Below are 16682 nucleotides of genomic sequence, written 5' to 3'. Positions count from 1 at the left end.
TCCCATCCCCTTCCCTCTCTGCCTCTCCCTCCTCCCCTTCCCAGCCCCCTCGGGGCTCCCCCCGCTCCAGCCCTCAGCCCTTCACATACCCCCTCTCCCTGCTGCAGTGCCCCCCAACACCTCCCCTTGCCAACCGCGGTCCGGCCCGCCCGCAGCCATTTACCCCCGGCCGCTCCCCGGCTGGAGGGGGGGGGTGGACGGGGGGGCCCGGGCTGCGGCCGCGGGAGAAGGACGGGAAGCGCGGCTCGGGGGTCCCCTCCCGCCCTCGCTGCCGCCGCCGTGGTGCCGAGCTGCCGTCTCACGAGTGAGGCTGCCTCCCTCCATCCCTCCCTCCTTCCCTCCTCCCTCTTCTCTCCCTCCCTCCCTCCCTCGCTCCGCCTGGGAAAGTGGGTTAGGAAGGGAGCTCGGGGCTGGGAGGCTGCACAGCCGAGCACTGGAGCAGGACCATCCGCTCGCCCAGCCCGGCGGCACAGGACTCGTTCCTTTTCCTTTTTTTTTTTTTTTTTTTTTCCCCCCCCCCCATCTCTCTCCATCACTCCAAACGGGTCGACTTAATTGTTATTATTTTTGAATTGTTTTGCTAGCTGACTTTTTTCCTCTTGCCTTTTTCTTTTTTTCTTTTTTGATTGAAGGTTGTGCTAAGACTTTTTTTGGAAAGCCTTAAAAAAAAGAAAGGCAAGGGGGGGGGGAAGAAGCCAGCAAGAGACTGAAAAGAGCAAGAGAAAGTGGCAGCTAAGAAGGACTGTGAAATCACCTCCCCTTTCTGGGGCTGTCGATCAGAGCGAGAGTTGTACATTATTCTTATTGTTTTTCTTTCTACATCTATCTATCCACACGCACACGCAGCGAGAGAGCCAAGTACAGACAGCGAAACTCGACGAGACCAGCCATGGTAGCAAGGGCTCAGCCTGATCGGAAACAATTACCGCTGGTCCTACTGAGATTGCTTTGCCTTCTCCCTACAGGGCTGCCAGTCCGCAGCGTGGATTTTACCCGAGGTACCGATAACATCACCGTGAGGCAGGGGGACACAGCCATCCTCAGGTAGGGCATTTTGCCAACTTTTCCTTTTCTACGCGTGTGTTTCTCTGTATGCAACGTACACATGTGATGCGATACGGATTCGTGTGTATATGCCTCTGTGAGAGTGTGTGTTATTTTACCTCTCCAACTGCAGTAGCAGCAGCTGCTACAAACAAGCTCTGCGTGTGTGTTTCTGCTTTAATGTAAAAAAAAAAAAAAAAAAAAAATCGCGAAGCTTTTGAACACTTCTTGCCACCACTCTCCTCTGTGTAGTGCTCTGGATCAAAAGAATTTTAGTGGGGAAGGATCTGTTTGCGTTAGCCAGCTCTCGTGAACGTACATTTTCCACCAGCCCTGCAGTATCAATAGAGAAATTGAAAAGGGATCCAGCTGTGCTTGCCAGATGTTCCATTGATCTTCCCATACTTCTTTTTGTACCTATGCAAAAACTTTATCCCTGGTGCTGCCAGAACTCTCGGGCAAGTTCTTTTGGGAAACTCTGGCTTTTAATTCTATTTATTTATCTTTCTGCCCTGTAGGGAGGGGAGATGGATACAGTAGTTGAAAAGGCTGGTGAAAAAATGGTGTAAGAGCTCCCAACATTTATGAAGCTTGTATCTCGTTCGCTGTGTTGGTTTCTTCGCAGGGCTAAGTAGACGGGTGTATGCTGTGCCTGTGTGTGTCCGAGTGGTTGTGATGAGGGTGTCTTTGCACACGAAGCCTTGTTCACTGGCAGTATTGAGTGTTACGTTTCTGTATTCGTCGTGCAGGTTTCCTAAAGGTAGTTCTGAGCCTACTTGGGCTTTCAGTTAGGAGCGTCCCAAATAGCTGAGATGCGGTCATCTTTTTCTCGTGGGTTTCTTTTTCAAATTCTGCCTTGCTCAACTTACCTGCAGTCACTTCCCTACTGAAGGAACATCCTGTGCGTGTGAGTGTGTGCACACACTGTGTATTATGGCTATAAAACTACTGGACGTAATTTAAAATAAGTCTGTAATCTGTATGAGGAGCTGATAGTGCACAAACCCTGAAGCATCAAGGGAGCAATCCCCTAGCAAAACTAACAGCAGCAGCAAAGTTTTCTTTCTCTTCCTCTGAAATAAATCCTGCTAGATGTCACTGAATGGTCTGCTTACGTGATCCCCTGTGTCCTGCATCCCTCCCATTTAATGATAGAGGGGTATGTGAGCTAGCAAGATGGGATCAGGGAAGAAGGATGCTAGAAGAGGGATGTGCGTGTGTGTGCGCGTGTGTATGCGTATCGCTTCTCTCGGCTCCCGTGTGCTGGGTTGTTTTGATCCTGGAACATCCGTTCAGCAGCTTCCATTCCCCAGCTCTCCAGACTTGTTAACTCGCATGTGAGATTTATCCACATGGAGTAATAGGATTTACAGAGTAATTCATCTGCCTTGCATATGCAGTGGAAGGGGTTTAGATGCGACATGGTAAACACCTAACGAGGAGTGTTGCCTCTGACTCCTGGCTTCTCTCCTCTCCCTTCCACTCACTAGCGATTCATATATCCCATTAACCCTTTTTTAGCGGGACTGCCAGCTGACTTATCCCATTTTTGAAAGCAAATCACTTCCATCAATCATTTATTTGGAGGGGCTGCTCAGGCGGGTGTTTGCTGGCATATGTTTGGTACATACAGCAGCAGACAAGTCATTAAGCTCACTTGCCCAGACAGGGGTCACTGGCTTTCTATTTCCCACTTAACCTTGAAGCTTTTGAGTTTATCTAGACACTGTGTGCTAAGGCTGCATTTGCAGCAGAGAGGGCTGAGCGGATGGATGGTGGAGATGGTGCCTGCATGTGCTGCGTGTAAAGCATTCGTCAGCAAGCTCAACGGGGCTGCATGGGAGAGCGGTTTCGGTGTTTGTGTGTGGAGCGTGTGGCTTGCCAGTGTTATGTCAGGCACTAAAACAAAACACCTGAGTGAAGTGATCCAGCTGCGTCAGCCAGATGTGTGCCAAGTGACACAGTTTGCAGGAGTGGCACACCACCGGGCCATGTAACTGCTTGCCCCGAGCAATACGGTGTTCCCGGCAGGCTGCGTTTCTGTCGGGAGTGACCCTGGCCAGTGCACAGGCTCTCCCTCCCTCAACCACCTTCCTAAGCTCTTTAAGCAGAGCTGGCTGGCTGTATGCTTTTCACATTTCCTAGGAAGGGCAGGTGTCTCCCGTCCCTTTCCCTGGGATCAGCCCCAGGTTTCTGGGATGTTTATCAGTCCCTCCTTCAGAGGAGAGGTAGAAGCCAGACTGTACTGGGAGACAGGACTGCCATGTGGGGCTGGAAGGGATGAGATTTCCCTCTGTCCCGTATGCTTTAGGTCCTGCAGGATGACATTTCATTCCCTCACTTTTAAAGCAAGGGTTGGTTTGCTAGCTTCCCCCTTGACAGCAAGCTGCTGTCCCTACCGCTCCAAAACATTACTCCCTTTAAGACAGCCTTGTGTTTGAAAAACTCCCAGCATCTCGCTCTCCCTGCCTATAGATCCGCTAGTGACAACACAAGGGGAAGAGCTAGATGGGGAAAAACCATTAGATGATCTATACTGACGGTGCTCAGAGCAGATCTTTACCTCCATAGAGAGATAAGTAAGAGATTTCTATACAGAGATCATATCACCTATCTTTGCTACGCATCTACTTCAGAGGGAAGAGGGAGCGTGCAGCGGCGGTTTACCAGTGCCCAGTAGCTCCATCCTGTAGCTTGAAGGGAAATGCAAATGTAGGAGGGAGAAAAAAATGATATGTAGTTGGACAGAAATAAAAGCAATGTACATAGCGATAAGATAACTAAAAACATTTTGTTCCTGTAAATTGTGGTGCAAGTCATTCAGCAAAGCACCGAGGACAGGGTATTCTGAATGACTCTTCTCCTTTGGGGCCTTATACATTTATGTGTAGTGTTACGCTTGTAGGTGGAAGAATGGGTGGGTGGACTGATCTATGAAGTGGAGAAAAATAGTTTATGATAAGCCCTAATGTTCCTAAAAGAAGCCACTCCTCTGGAGCTTCATCTACAGCTTGTTACTCAGAATAGAGTTATTCTGAGAAGTTTGGATATGACTTTTTAAAGCTATGGCATTTAAAATATTCCCTTGCTATGGACTTTTAAAAAATGTTCCTAACTCTATTGGCTCATCTCCTAAATGACCTGGCAGCAGATTTGATTCATTTGTTGGCCTTGCTGAAGGTTGATGACTTTTAGTGAGTATTTGGCATGGGCAAGTTAGTCAGGGAATTGCAGAGAGAGAGAATAAAAATAGCTCGTGATAGACTATCCACAGGGAAAAGGGTAATGATCCGCTCCTTGGAGCAAGGCTGAAAAGAGAGGAGGGGTCTGAAAGCTGCAACAGGTAAGAAGGGCTGAGCAGAGTTTCTGGTGTTTGGCCAGCTACAGCCAAGAAAAGAGAGCAGGATGTTTCAAAGATGACACTGTATATCAGAGAGCCTGTCAGACTTACTAAGGTTTCCTTTTTTAACTCTGTCTTCAGCAAGCAAAGAAGGACACTGAACCTTATTTTCAGTATTGAGAAGGAGCCGTGTGCTACAATTCCTGCCAATGTTTCACTTGCAAGATCACAGTCATGAGGTTGTCAGGTTTTGTATGCAACTTCCCTGCTTGATGTTAGGAGAAAAAAAAAAAGAATCTCCAAACAACAAACACACAAAATATCCCCCAAAACTAATTAAAACAGGAAAAGAAAAACATGCCCCAACCCCAAATCTTCCTTCTGTTTGCCTGCCTCCAGCATCCCTTCCCACCTCACTTGCTATGTGAGTGTTGGGTGAGCAAAGGCAGGGACCCTGTGCTTTGGTACGCGCTTTCAGCCGAGGAACGGGATGAGAAATAGGAGGACGTTGGCTAAGCCGGGATACGTGCAGTAGTGAAGGGCTGCAAACTGTGCCTCTGTGTTCTGTTTGGCCCTTAAGATGGGTTAGAAGCAAAATAGCAATGGGGTCCATGCTGTGGGATCAGGTACCTGTACAGCACGTCAGGGGGAAAGATCAGCTCTCTCGGGAACCATCACAGCAGCTCAAGCTCACCCCAGAGTGCCTTTAAAGCACTATTCGGAGGGCGTCAGTGGGACTTGCAGGTTGCCCAGGGCTTTTAGTAGTCCTGTAATGACTTCTGAAATGGAGCTCATCACTAGCTGGAACCAAAATGGGTCACATCCCCATTCCCATCCGCTCAGTTATACCGGTACAAATTCACCAAAGCCCAAGGGCACTGCCAAAAATACTGCATTTGTCTTTGGGGCGGATTCCCAGGGACTGCTAATAAAGAGGTACAAGTGACTCATGCAGGGCTTAAGCTGCTGAGTGCTGCTCAGATGATGCTCAGCCCCTGTTGGAGAACTGGGATCTCGCCAAGGCCAGAATTTGGCTCAGCGTTCCTGAGTTTTTCCAAGCATCAACTTTTCATCAAGAATTAAATCAATCTGATGCTGATGCACTGATGAAAACCAACATTGAACTGAGTGTGCAATTTCCATTTTTACCAGGTATTTTTAAATAATATGAAGTTTCAGGCTGATAGCACGTTCAGGAACTTCCATCCTAATGGGTACTTAGTTTGTTCAAGTTACGTGTGTCGCAGGATGGCCTAGAACCAAATTACCAGCAGTAGCGATAGCACTGTTGGTGTAATCCTGCAATATAAGCAATTAATGGAAACTCTGTTCTTGGCCTCCTAGTATTTTGCTGATATCCTACACGTGGAGCTGTGCTAGAGGACAAAGGCACCTCAGGCAGAGTAGCGTCGCAGCATCACAACAAAGTTTATGCCCTATACGGTCATTTTAAAAGAAAAGTAAAAGCTCTTCAGATTACCCTTACAATTAGCATATGATTTATAACAGGGAGCACTGAGCTGAGCCCTTTGCTAGAAATGAGAATAGGCACGTTCAAAGGTATAATGCTACATAATAATACAGTCTTGGCAGTAAAATTGTAACCTTGATTATTAGTAGTATTGTTGTGGCGCTTAAAGGCCACCACTAAGTTGAGGCACCCTTAATATTAAGTGCCACGCGAGCACAGAGTAAGAGAGATCCCCTCTTCTGCAGGGACGGGCAGAGGCCGGGGGTGGGCAGGAGGCACCCGGAGGTGAGGGGACTCGCCCAGGGTTGCACAGCAGGGCTCGGGCGTACCCAGCCCAGCGACCTATCCATTAGCTTGGGTTGCCTTTCGGCTCAGCCACGCGGCAACCCAGCAAATGCGACGAATGAGGTTTCCCTAATACGTCCTCATCTGCGCCCGTATTGGCTACAAGTCCCAAATGCTCTTCTTTTTCTCCAGTATATACAAAGCCTTCGTTATCAAATCTAGCGTACGTGTGTCGAAGAGAGGGTATGTTGGGATCTGTGCGAAAGGGGCTGTACTCGGCTGATACTTCCCTTGGAAAAAAAAAAAAAAAAATTTAAAAAAAACCCCAAATGTATAAATGTAGTAACAGATGATGTTGCAAAACTTCCAGGTCTGGCAGCAGATGGTGCCATTATATGAAGGCACACATGCATACATAGATGTGAGAGTGTGTATGCATACATATGATAAAGGAAGTTGCAATATGTATATGGTCAGAGGCTGGCGATTAGCATCTCTCCTTATACACACACAATATTTATATGTGGCGTGCCCAGTAGTGAGCAGGGCCTTTGCGATACCGTGTCTTCCGCAAAGTGGGACTAACCCATCACGAGCAAATGTGGAACGGAAATTAGAAAAGGAAAGGCTCTTTCTTTGGTGAAATTATGTATGTTTAATAACACTGTATGTATAATTTGCATTCAGAAAGATGGAGGAGGAGAGACAGTATCAGACTGTATGGCTTTAACCTCCTCCCCTGAGTCTGCACACACACTTCAGTTTGCAGCTAAGTACCATATGTTTTCCTACTTAGTTGGCATTAAAATTTATATAGTAGTATGTGTTACCTGGAGTGTCTCAGAATCTCTTCCACTCTGCTCCCCTTCCCAGCAGGTCATGAGGAAAGACCCAGTCTTAAAATAGCTCGCAGTTACTGGAATGTGCCATCTCATAACTATAAGTTTTCAAAATATATATTACACGTACCTGCCCTTTTATATCCAGACCCACAGGCATCTGATTCTGACGGAGCTGCGGGGCCACAGCTTGCTGCTGATGCAGTGGCAGGGCTTCGACAGCCTTACTGTGAGGCTGAATATCTCCCCCGTGCATGGATATTTCTGCAGATTTTTATTAGGAGCAACTGGGTTGTGCGGGAGAGGCTGGCTGTGACCCCAGAGCGCGCCCGCTGTGCTCGGCCCCGTGCGAAGAGAGGAGAAATAGCCCTGCCGCAGCTCTACGGATTTCACTGGGGTTGGGCGTTTTTGGTCAGAGCTAACTTGATGGAATTAAGCCTGCTCAGACTGGGCAGGAGTTCAACAGATACTTTGCAATAACACATCTGCATGAGGTTTGGGACGCGCGTGCTTACGTGTGCCTGTGCGCAAATGTGTGCTTCCCTATGTTTGCTCCCGCTTAAAAATGGAAAGCGTTTTCTCGTGTGTAGTTGTACAAATGTTTGTATACTCAGCGAAGTTGCGAGCATCCCACGGACAGGATAGCAGACTGCTTGCTTGGAGATCTGTGTGGCTTTTTCTGACTCCTGGGCCTTGGTAACCATCTCTAATGCTGGAAGTGTCCTTAGATTCACGGTGCCTCAGTTGCTCCAGATGTTAAGGGAAAAAGCAGCGAGCAAACAGAACATTGCATCTTCCTCTTCTGAGGCTCGCTGGTTAACACCGTGGTAGATTTGGCCAATACTCCCTTCCCTCCCACCCTCCTCTGAGAGGTGAAACATGCCCGAGTGGTTTCTCTTCGCAGGTGCTCTCCTTAGATGGGTTCCTAGAAAAGCACTGGATTTACAAGGGGGAGGGAAAGGTACCCGGGGTAGCAGCGACCTCAACGCTCTGCTTTCTCACTCCCTCCATCCCAGGCTGGTTGTCCACCCCCACGCGAGGCCGGGCGAGGGAGACCGTGACTCAGAGCTGCGTGTCCATTCACTTTTTGTGCCTTGCTGTGCAAACAAAACCCATGTTGAAATCCACTGGCAGGCAGCATCCATGACTTTGAATAGTAAATACAAATCTCTCCCTCTCCCTCTCTGTGTCTCTCTCTCTCTGTTATTAAGCTGACAGGCACTTAGCCAATTATCCAGTTGTCGTCTCAGCTGTATTTATGGAGGAGAAAGAGACAACGCACACAGCTCTTGTCTTCAGGGCTTCAGCTGAGTCTCCCTTGTGTGCTGTAGCATTTTCCCTTGTGCGAGCTCCTTAGGACGCTCAGGGAAAGAAATCAATGAAGGGGATGAGTTGAGGCGAGGGAGGGGGAAGCAGAGGGGGGGAAGGGGTCTGCTCCCCCAGACCAGGCGCTCGCCAGAGCTGTCATTGTTTGCTATTGGTTTTGTGTTTAAATTTGGCAGAGCACGTGTGCCTTTGTTGCATAAGGTTGCGAGGGATGGGGAACGTGATGGCTGCGGGTACTTGCAAAGTCTTTTTGCAACGACCCAAGAGTCAGGAACTACGCGGTGCCAGGCTGTGAGTCTGTGCCTTAAAGGAAGGGGGCCACGTGTTCTTGGGGACGGAGCGTGAATCTGTGACTTGGAGCCAAGAGCCACCCCTAATCCCCGATGCGGTATTGCGCCTAGAACATAGAGCCTGCGCTGGCTCAAGTGTTTACTCCAAACAGCAAAATTTAGGCAAATAGCACTGAAGTGTTCTGTGAATATTTTCATGAATGTTAAAAATGAATTCGCTTTGGCTGCAGCTGTGCTTCCTTTGTGTGTGTGCATGTGCATCTTTTTTTCTCTCCCCCTTGTGAATAATCTGAGTGGATGAGTTTTCCTTGCCCTGGCGTTCATGGACAGAACATTTTAAACAGGTTCATAGATCAGCAAACGAGGCTCTAGCTGCAACTTGTGCAGCTGGAAGTCCCTGGCTGTACAGATTTGCAGACGTGTGCCCCTTCCTCCCCCCACCCCACCCAGCCACTAACTTTGTGCGTATGCCTGTGGTGCTCTTGATATATATTTGTATAGGATGCTGCTTGGGGAGCACTGGACGTGGTTCTTATGACCCCTCATCAGAGCCCAGGCATAAAAGCAGTCGAACAAGCGAGACGTGGAGCTGATCACAGCTTGAGCCACAATAATTTATGTGCATGTGACAAGAGAAAATTACCTTTAAACTCTGCACCCAACCAATCAATCTTGCAGCAGCCTGTTTTTGCTAGGAAAGGTGCCTCGGGCCAAGCCTATCAAGCTCAGAAAAAGAAAGGTTAAAATGTTCTAACATCATTATCTCTTTCTTTTCCTTTGGAGGAGAGGAGCCACAGTGACAAAGCCTAGCTGACTCCTTCACACCAACTCCTTCATAGTAAGCCCCATTCCTACCCCCAGCCCAGATTCCCAACAGGAATCTGCTGGAATTTGTCCCCAGTCAGGCCCCATGTTCATCTTGTCGGGAAACAGAAAGGAGAGTGTGTGACAGAGGGGACCAGGCATAAATAAGCATGCTGGAATAGGAAAATGCTCAAGAGGGGAGAAAAACACCACCACTACAAGGTAGCAACCCTACTGAGTGCTGCAGGTAGCACCGGGGTCGTTAGGAACCCCCCGTCTGTCCCAGGGTGTCTTCTGAGTTTGGAGAAAAGTGGGATTCGGGGAGTGATTACTCCCTGAAAAATTATTGTCCCTCTCTGCCAAATACAATAGAATATGATCTATAGTCTCCCTGCTTGCAGCTATAGAGCAGGGAGCCTGCGCCAGCTGAGCCGGTTGTTTACTGGGGCTTTAAGGGGGAAGGGGCATTTGACACCCCCCCCCCCCTCCTATAAGCAGAGGCACGTGTGAGCTGTGATTCAGTGGCACCTCTTTGTCCCCTCAGAGCAGGCAGGTTTATTAGCAGTCCCCTCGAGTCAAAGGACAGGGGAGGTTTTAAGCCTGTGGAAGGAGATGGGGAGGGACTGCTGCAGCCTGTCCTCCCCCTTTTCCCGTCTGCTGCCCCCTTAGCCTTCGGCACGCTGCTTAAACAGGGATGGTCCTTCCACAGCCCCCTGCCATTTCTCAGGCAGACCCTGTTCTCTGCCTTCAGCTCCCTGGGCTGGCCCCACAGACTTATCCTGGCTGCCCTCGCTTAGCGGGGCTCTCGTTCCTGACAGCGGGGTGAGGACCTCGGAGCCCCACAGCTTACCGGGCACCCACATCCATCTCCCCTGCCACGGGGACATCTCCCACCACCGTCTCTTTGGTCCCTGAGCAGCAGAACCTGCAGGGACCTCGCCACCCCAGCGCTCAACCTCGGCCACAGCAGATCGCTCCTCTTCTTCTTAAGTAACCCCTTTTGGATGCACTGGCTAACTTTTGCTAAGTCAGTCGCTGCTGTCACCACCCAGTTACCCCGTGCCGCCGATCATCGGGGTGGCTGGCAGCACCGGAGAGAGGCAATCCGGGCTGGAGAAAACGTGAGAGAGCAAGCTGGTCTCCAGAGTCCTTCGAAACGCCACGGAAAAATGACGTACGCATCCGCACAGTCGCTGGCACGCATCAGCCATACACCCGCACAGGCGTATTTGTCTGTTTCTCAGATTATGCTGCTATTTAATTGAAATCGCTCCTGGGTGTGGAGGGGCTGAGATGGGGGTGCTGGCTGTGTGCTCAGCCGGGCCTTCCGCACGCAAGCGAGTGCCTTGTGAATAGCTGACTTCAGGTCCTGTGAACCACGGACCTTGTGATAAGAAGCTAAGTAAATGCAGCCCCCTTGTAGTGACTTTCCCCTTCAACTTTCCCACGAGTGGCGGTTGTCTGAAATGGATCAACTTGGTGATGGGGGGTATGGATAGGGGCAGGCTCTGGGTAGTACTGGACTGTCGTGGTTTAACCCCAGCCAGCAACTAAGCACCACGCAGCCACTCACTCACTCCTCATGTATTAAAAAACCCCCAAAACCCAAGACAGAAAGCATAAAGAAATATGCATAGTCGGATTGCCTTTCTCACCTGTATGCTACATAAGGCAACAAACAGTTCAGGGCAGCATATGGGGGCACTACCCCTTAGAGTGTGCTGAATGTGGGCAGCAGAAATAGGAGATCCCATCCTAATGAGGAACAGAAAAGGACTTGCCTCCTTCACCAGCTAGACCCACTCCTTAGGGCCTGTTGTTGTTATACCTACTGCTGAGACTTGGAGTGTGCCCAAAGCCTTCGAGTTGTGCACATGCTGTACCTCATCTGCCGTCCCTCCACTGCCATCCTTGGCTGTCTCTTGCCAGCAAGGAAAGGGAAGAGTGTATTTGCAGAGATTCGTCCACTGAGAGAGAAAGGATGGATAAGTTCATCAGACAGAGCTGAAATCTCTCTCTCCTGTCTCCCCTCTTGCAAATCGCACCCAGCTCCCTCTGCTTGGCACGCTCCCCCATCCAGCCTGCCACCTTGCTCGATGAAGTTGTCTGTCACATCTCTTTCTTGCCATCTCCGTCTCCTCCCTCCCTCCTTTGCTTTCTTCCTCTGTCTCAATCCATCTCCTCGCCACCCTTCACCCCTCCCCAACACATGTCCTTATTCCTGACTCCAGCCCCTTCCCCCTCTTCCTTTTCTTTCTCTCTCTTTGCTCAACTCTGTTCTCCTTTGAATTTTCCTCCCTTCTGGACCTGGGAGCATGAATGGGGGAGCTGGGGGAAAAGCAGAGAAGGATGAGGGAGCACCACAGCGACTGCAGTGCCCTGGCTCTTCTGCTGTAGATGATAGAGCAGACTCCGAGCTCTCTTGTTGGGCATGGCCACTCAATCAGCACTTTGTATTCAGGCTGGGCCTGCAGAGTATTCCCAGTGTATTTATTCTCTGTTCCTACACAGAATGCCCGGTGCCTATTTGTCCTGAGAGCTCATAGTAAGGGGGGTGTGTGGGAGGGCTAGTAAGGAGTGGGGGCTGCGTCACTAGTAAAGCTCTTTCTCTTCCTAGCAGGGATGTATTGACTGCCTGTTGCATCCCAGTGATCTGCTTCTCTTGCTTTTAGCTGCAGCCCAAGTTGGAAACAGAGTGGAAGGAGACCTCATTCATTGATGAGGTGGTTGACAGGCAAGAGCTGAGGCGGCGGGCTGCTGCGAAAGCCACCTTGGTACTGTCAGCAGAGGAACGTGCTGCAGTGCTTCCTTGGCGTGCTGTGATTCTACTGCTGGAAGTTGGAAGGGGGCAGCTGGGGGCTTTTTTCCTCCCTCCGTTGTAGCTCTTTCTTGCGTGAGAAGTTTTGACACTCCTGCATGATGCTGACATGGGGTGACACAGAGCAATGCTGGGGTGCAGACCTGAGATTTTCTTGTGCAGGTGGCAAAGGGGGCAGATGAATTTAAAAGACAGTGGTGGTGCAATGTTATGGAAAGTCCTTGGTGTTCAAAGTGCCAGACCTCTCTGACCTTAAAGAGAAGCAGCAGCTCTTTATCTCGTGAGTTAGGATCATTTCAGCCAAATTTCTCCATTGCCTGCAGGAACGGCTTCCCAGGAGCTCTGGAGACAGCCCCACATGTTTGCCATGGAACCATAAGATGCTACAGAAAACTAAAGCCAGCTGCTGGTGCTGTAGCAGGAATGTTCCTCACTGCTGGTCACCCTTTATTACCCTCCCGTGGTGCTTCCTTTTTGTGAGACTGGGACTCTGAAGCCTTTGTGAAAACACACCCATCCTGGCTGCTTTTACACCTAAGGGAAACCTGAGATTGGCATCCATAATCAGGAGCAGAAGGTGCTGCAGGCAATCTGTCTTCCTAGCACTGCATTAAACCCGTTTTAGTTCTTTCAGCTAAATATCAATTTATCTGTCCACCCACACATCCTCCCCACTGCATCAACTGTGCTTAGTGATGGGCCATCTGTAGGACTTTTACCCGGACAAGGGGGTCCACAGGGGTTCTTGCGTAACATGCTTCGTGCGTATTCATTGGCCTTTAGAGTGGCATTTCTTCCCTTCCTATTCTCCTGGCTGGTCTCCAGTACTGGCGATGAGTCAGAGGCATGCAGGTCTATCCACTTGAAAAGTGTGTCCCAAGGTGGAGGAACACGTGCAGCTTGCTTCTTACCTGGGTTGGGAAGTGGTGCTTAAATGCAGGCCAGGTGGGTCAAGGACCTTGGACGTAGTCAGATCAGTTAGCCTTTTAAATGAGGGGTTTTGGGGGTTTTGTTTTTTTTTTTGTTTTTTTCTTTTCACGTGGAGCTCAAAGTGGGAGCAGCATCCAACTCCCAGAGAAGAGAAAAGGAAGGGCACACAGCAGATTTTACAGCATCGTTCAGTATCTTCCTGGATGCCACATTGTGTTCTGCTTTAGCTGTGTCCCTGCTTTGGGGGTAGTGTTGGCTACTTGCAGATCACTGTATACACTGAAGTAGAGTCTTGTGCTTATTTGGGGTACTTTATGTTTCTAGGGAGATGTGGACCGGTTGGATGTAGTCCAGAAGAGAGAAATGGGAACGATCAGAAGTCTAGGCAGCATAGTCAGTGAGGAGAGATGGATGGAAATGGGGCTGTTAGGCCTAAAAAAGAGAGGACTAAGCGTGAGATAGGAATAACAGCGTGCAGGTATGTAAGATACAAAAGAAAGGAACGATGTCTTCTGCAGGAGAAGATGAGGAGGAATGGTTTAAGATTGCAGCAAGAGAGACAGGCTGAATGTCAGTAAGAACTCTGCAACAGTAAAGATAGCAAAACATTGAAGCAAATTGCCTTGGGAGGCTGTGTAATCTCCATCACTGGAGGGCTCTAAGGACAGACTAGACGTGTATGAGGAGTGACAGATGCTACAAATGACGAAGTAGAGCTGATCCATCCTTCACAGAGAAGAACAGACTAGATGGTTCCTATGGGTCTCTTCCACCTCTGCTCCTTGATTCGGTGCAGCCTTCAGGCTCAGAGAACGGCAGGAGCATGGGCAGAAACACAGCTGAAAGGTTCGGAGAAGTGCCTCAGCAAGAAGCCAAGTGGTCCTCGTCCATTTCTTCTGCTGTGGCTGCCCTTCTCCCTTCCATCCCAGGAGCATGGTGTGCTCCATGGAGTCTGTAGTTAGTGCTACTCTAGTCCAAGCGTGAGATACTTAACCTGTCTGGCAAACAGAAGTAGGAATCGGTGTCAAGACTATCCCTAAAACTGATTTTCTTTTGGAGGGACTCAGATCTTTTTCTCGTCTGCAGCCCTTGGAGGGCCACAGGACCTAGAGGATGTTTTACCACAAGTGTGATAGGAAAAACAAGCTGAAGGCTCAGTGTTTTATCCTGGGAAGGTTTGATGACGTTGCTGAATGTTCACCTCATGAGACATTGTCAGCATGTTCTGCTAATGAAATGTCACCTTTCCCTGGTGGGACATCACCTTGTGCACTGGGATATGAGCCCGTGAGACTCAGGGTCTACCTGAGGGGTGGACGTGGTACGGTGTATGAGTGCTTGTTGAGGCTTTTCACCACCGGGGAGGTGGCCTGTGAAATAAGACGCAAAGCGGGGCAGGCAGCGAGCCTTGCAACCGCCGAGTGTTGTGCCTTAAGCAGTGAATTGGGTGACTTCCAGGGACACGTGAAGCAACCAGAAAGCTCCAGTGCAGTGAGGATGTAGGGGAGAGTAGAGAAAGCATGTTTTAGGAGAGTGAGGAGCAAGTTAAGAGAGGAAAAGCTATTTGGGGAAGCAGGGGAAGAGCGTACCGGGGCCTGCTGTAATGTTTGGATGAATGTGTTTGGTATTAATCTTTCTCCAGCTGTAGTGACCCAGGCCATTGCTAACCTGGCCAGGCAAGGTGCCAGAGGCTGTCTCCATTGCTCACCCATCGTCCACTCTCATCCTGTCTCCGACTCATGTTTTCTTGTCAGCATTTCTCTCCCACAGATCGATTCCTCCTTGGCTCATGCCAGTGATTTTAAGCATAGAGAGAAACTTCCTCTTGGCGGTAAGAGATAATCAAGCTGAATATTACCCATCTCTGAAGTGCAGGCAGTCCGTGAACAGAGCCAAAGTCAATATCTTGGCAGATGTTGCCTTGCATTGATTTATCTCCTCCTGGAGCAGGGTGGATGGCCTCAAAGAAGGCAGCACGGTCACCTGGCCAAGCCCCAAAACGTTTGCAGGCTACATTAGCTTGCTTGATTTGGTCTCAAGAAGCTGCTCTCCTCAGTGTCTGGGGGTAGAAGAGTGTGGTGCCAAACTCACAAATCCCTCCTCTGCTCCTCCGTTCACATTGGTGTTACTTCTCGTGCTGAGACAGATCCTGGGCTCAGAGCACCGGCTCACGGTGCTGAGCTAAGCCAGCCTCATTTACTGGCTTAATGGAGCAAGAAAAGAATCGTCTGTGCCGAGGCTGGGGCAGGGGAGAGGAGCAGGAGCCCGATGCCCCAGAGGGGCCTTGCGGCACGGGGGTTTCCCCTTGCAGGGATCCTGGACGTGTCTCTCGGAGGGGGAAGCAAGGGAGAGGAATCTTCTCTGTGAGCAGGGAGGGAGCAGCGGGACACGGGCAGGGCCCCTCTTCAAGTCGGAGGAGTTACAGCCGGGGGATTGCTGTGCAGGACAGTGTAGGAGGAAGGGGGGCTGCTTGCAGAAAGAGGAGGGGTGATGGAGGCAGGCGGGGGGGGACCCAGTTGCCAGGCAGGAGGACCAGGTCAGAGTCCTGGTCCAGCTGCTCCTGGGTTTCGCCCCGTCAGTACAAGCAGACAAAGGTGTGTGATACTACCCGTATAGAGTTCCAGTTCCCCGCTCCCCGGCATAATGCACTCTCTGTTTTCAAAGACCTTTGAGCTCTCTTCCCGCGTCTGGGAGCTCCAGGTTTGGCTCTGGCAGGAAAGGGCCTCCAGCAGAGTAGGCAGGGGGCTTTTGAAAACCACAGCTAAAGAGAAACCATCTGTACGATCTCAAGTAACAGACACTCACGTGCAAAACCCGTCCCCTTTGGTACCATCCGCTTCCCCTCAGCCCCCTTCCCCAGCCCCTCGTCAGCCCCGGCTGAGCCCTTCACAGCTCCTCTCTACCCACCCCACCGCTTTCGTGCTGTAGCAGCGGGCACTGCGCGGATACATATAGAACATCTCTGGTTCTGCAGTCTCCCCAAGGGCCTGGACAGATGCTGATTGTCTTCATGCCCAGTTGGGGACAGCAGGAATCGTTATAAATAGCATCAATTCCTTGCATAGCAAAGAGAAAACTTTCCCCTAGAAGTCCATCCCTCTGCTCCCAGGACTCGCCGGGAGGTCTCTTAAATGTCACAGTACGTTTGCAGCAGATAGTACCTCTGGAGGCTTCCTGTGGGTTCAGGTCTTGATCCAGGTGGAAAATGGAACAAGTTTGCTGAATCCTTCCTCGCAACCTAATTCTTTCCGCCTGTCCTCGTCATTTTTGTATGAATGGTACTTTCTGTTCAGAAGAGGCTCGGGACTGAAATAGGAGACGCGGCAGGAGCGAGCATTTAAGACGCATAAGCCTGATGTGCTGGGGAAACAAATAGGTCTGGGGCAGCGGAAGGGGTGTAGGGGCGCAGGGGCAGAGCTGGTGTGGGGAGAACCTGGGGTTGGGGGCTGCCACTACTATCACACGAGACAGATGCGTTAAGAGCGAGCAAACATTCCTACAAGAAAGTAATATGCTTTTCCAGCACTAAAGGTTC

At 50.1% G+C, this 16682-nt stretch overlaps 1 protein-coding gene across 2 annotated transcripts in view; it reads left to right on the top strand.

The window, feature by feature from the left end:
- Nucleotides 1-653: 653 nt before the first annotated feature.
- Nucleotides 654-16682, top strand: part of LSAMP (limbic system associated membrane protein) — a 316167-nt gene continuing 300138 nt past the window's right edge. For both annotated transcript variants that reach the window (XM_052794300.1, XM_052794298.1), the window contains exon 1: nt 654-1044. In XM_052794300.1, the coding sequence (XP_052650260.1) occupies nt 890-1044 (155 nt within the window). In that variant the 5' untranslated portion in view covers nt 654-889. The remainder of the gene's footprint in view (nt 1045-16682) is intronic.

The sequence above is a fragment of the Harpia harpyja genome, chromosome 8 (genome assembly GCF_026419915.1).
Source record: "Harpia harpyja isolate bHarHar1 chromosome 8, bHarHar1 primary haplotype, whole genome shotgun sequence".
NCBI lineage: Eukaryota > Metazoa > Chordata > Aves > Accipitriformes > Accipitridae > Harpia > Harpia harpyja.
Note: the sequence above shows the minus strand (reverse complement) of the source record. Positions and strands in the feature narration are given on the sequence as shown.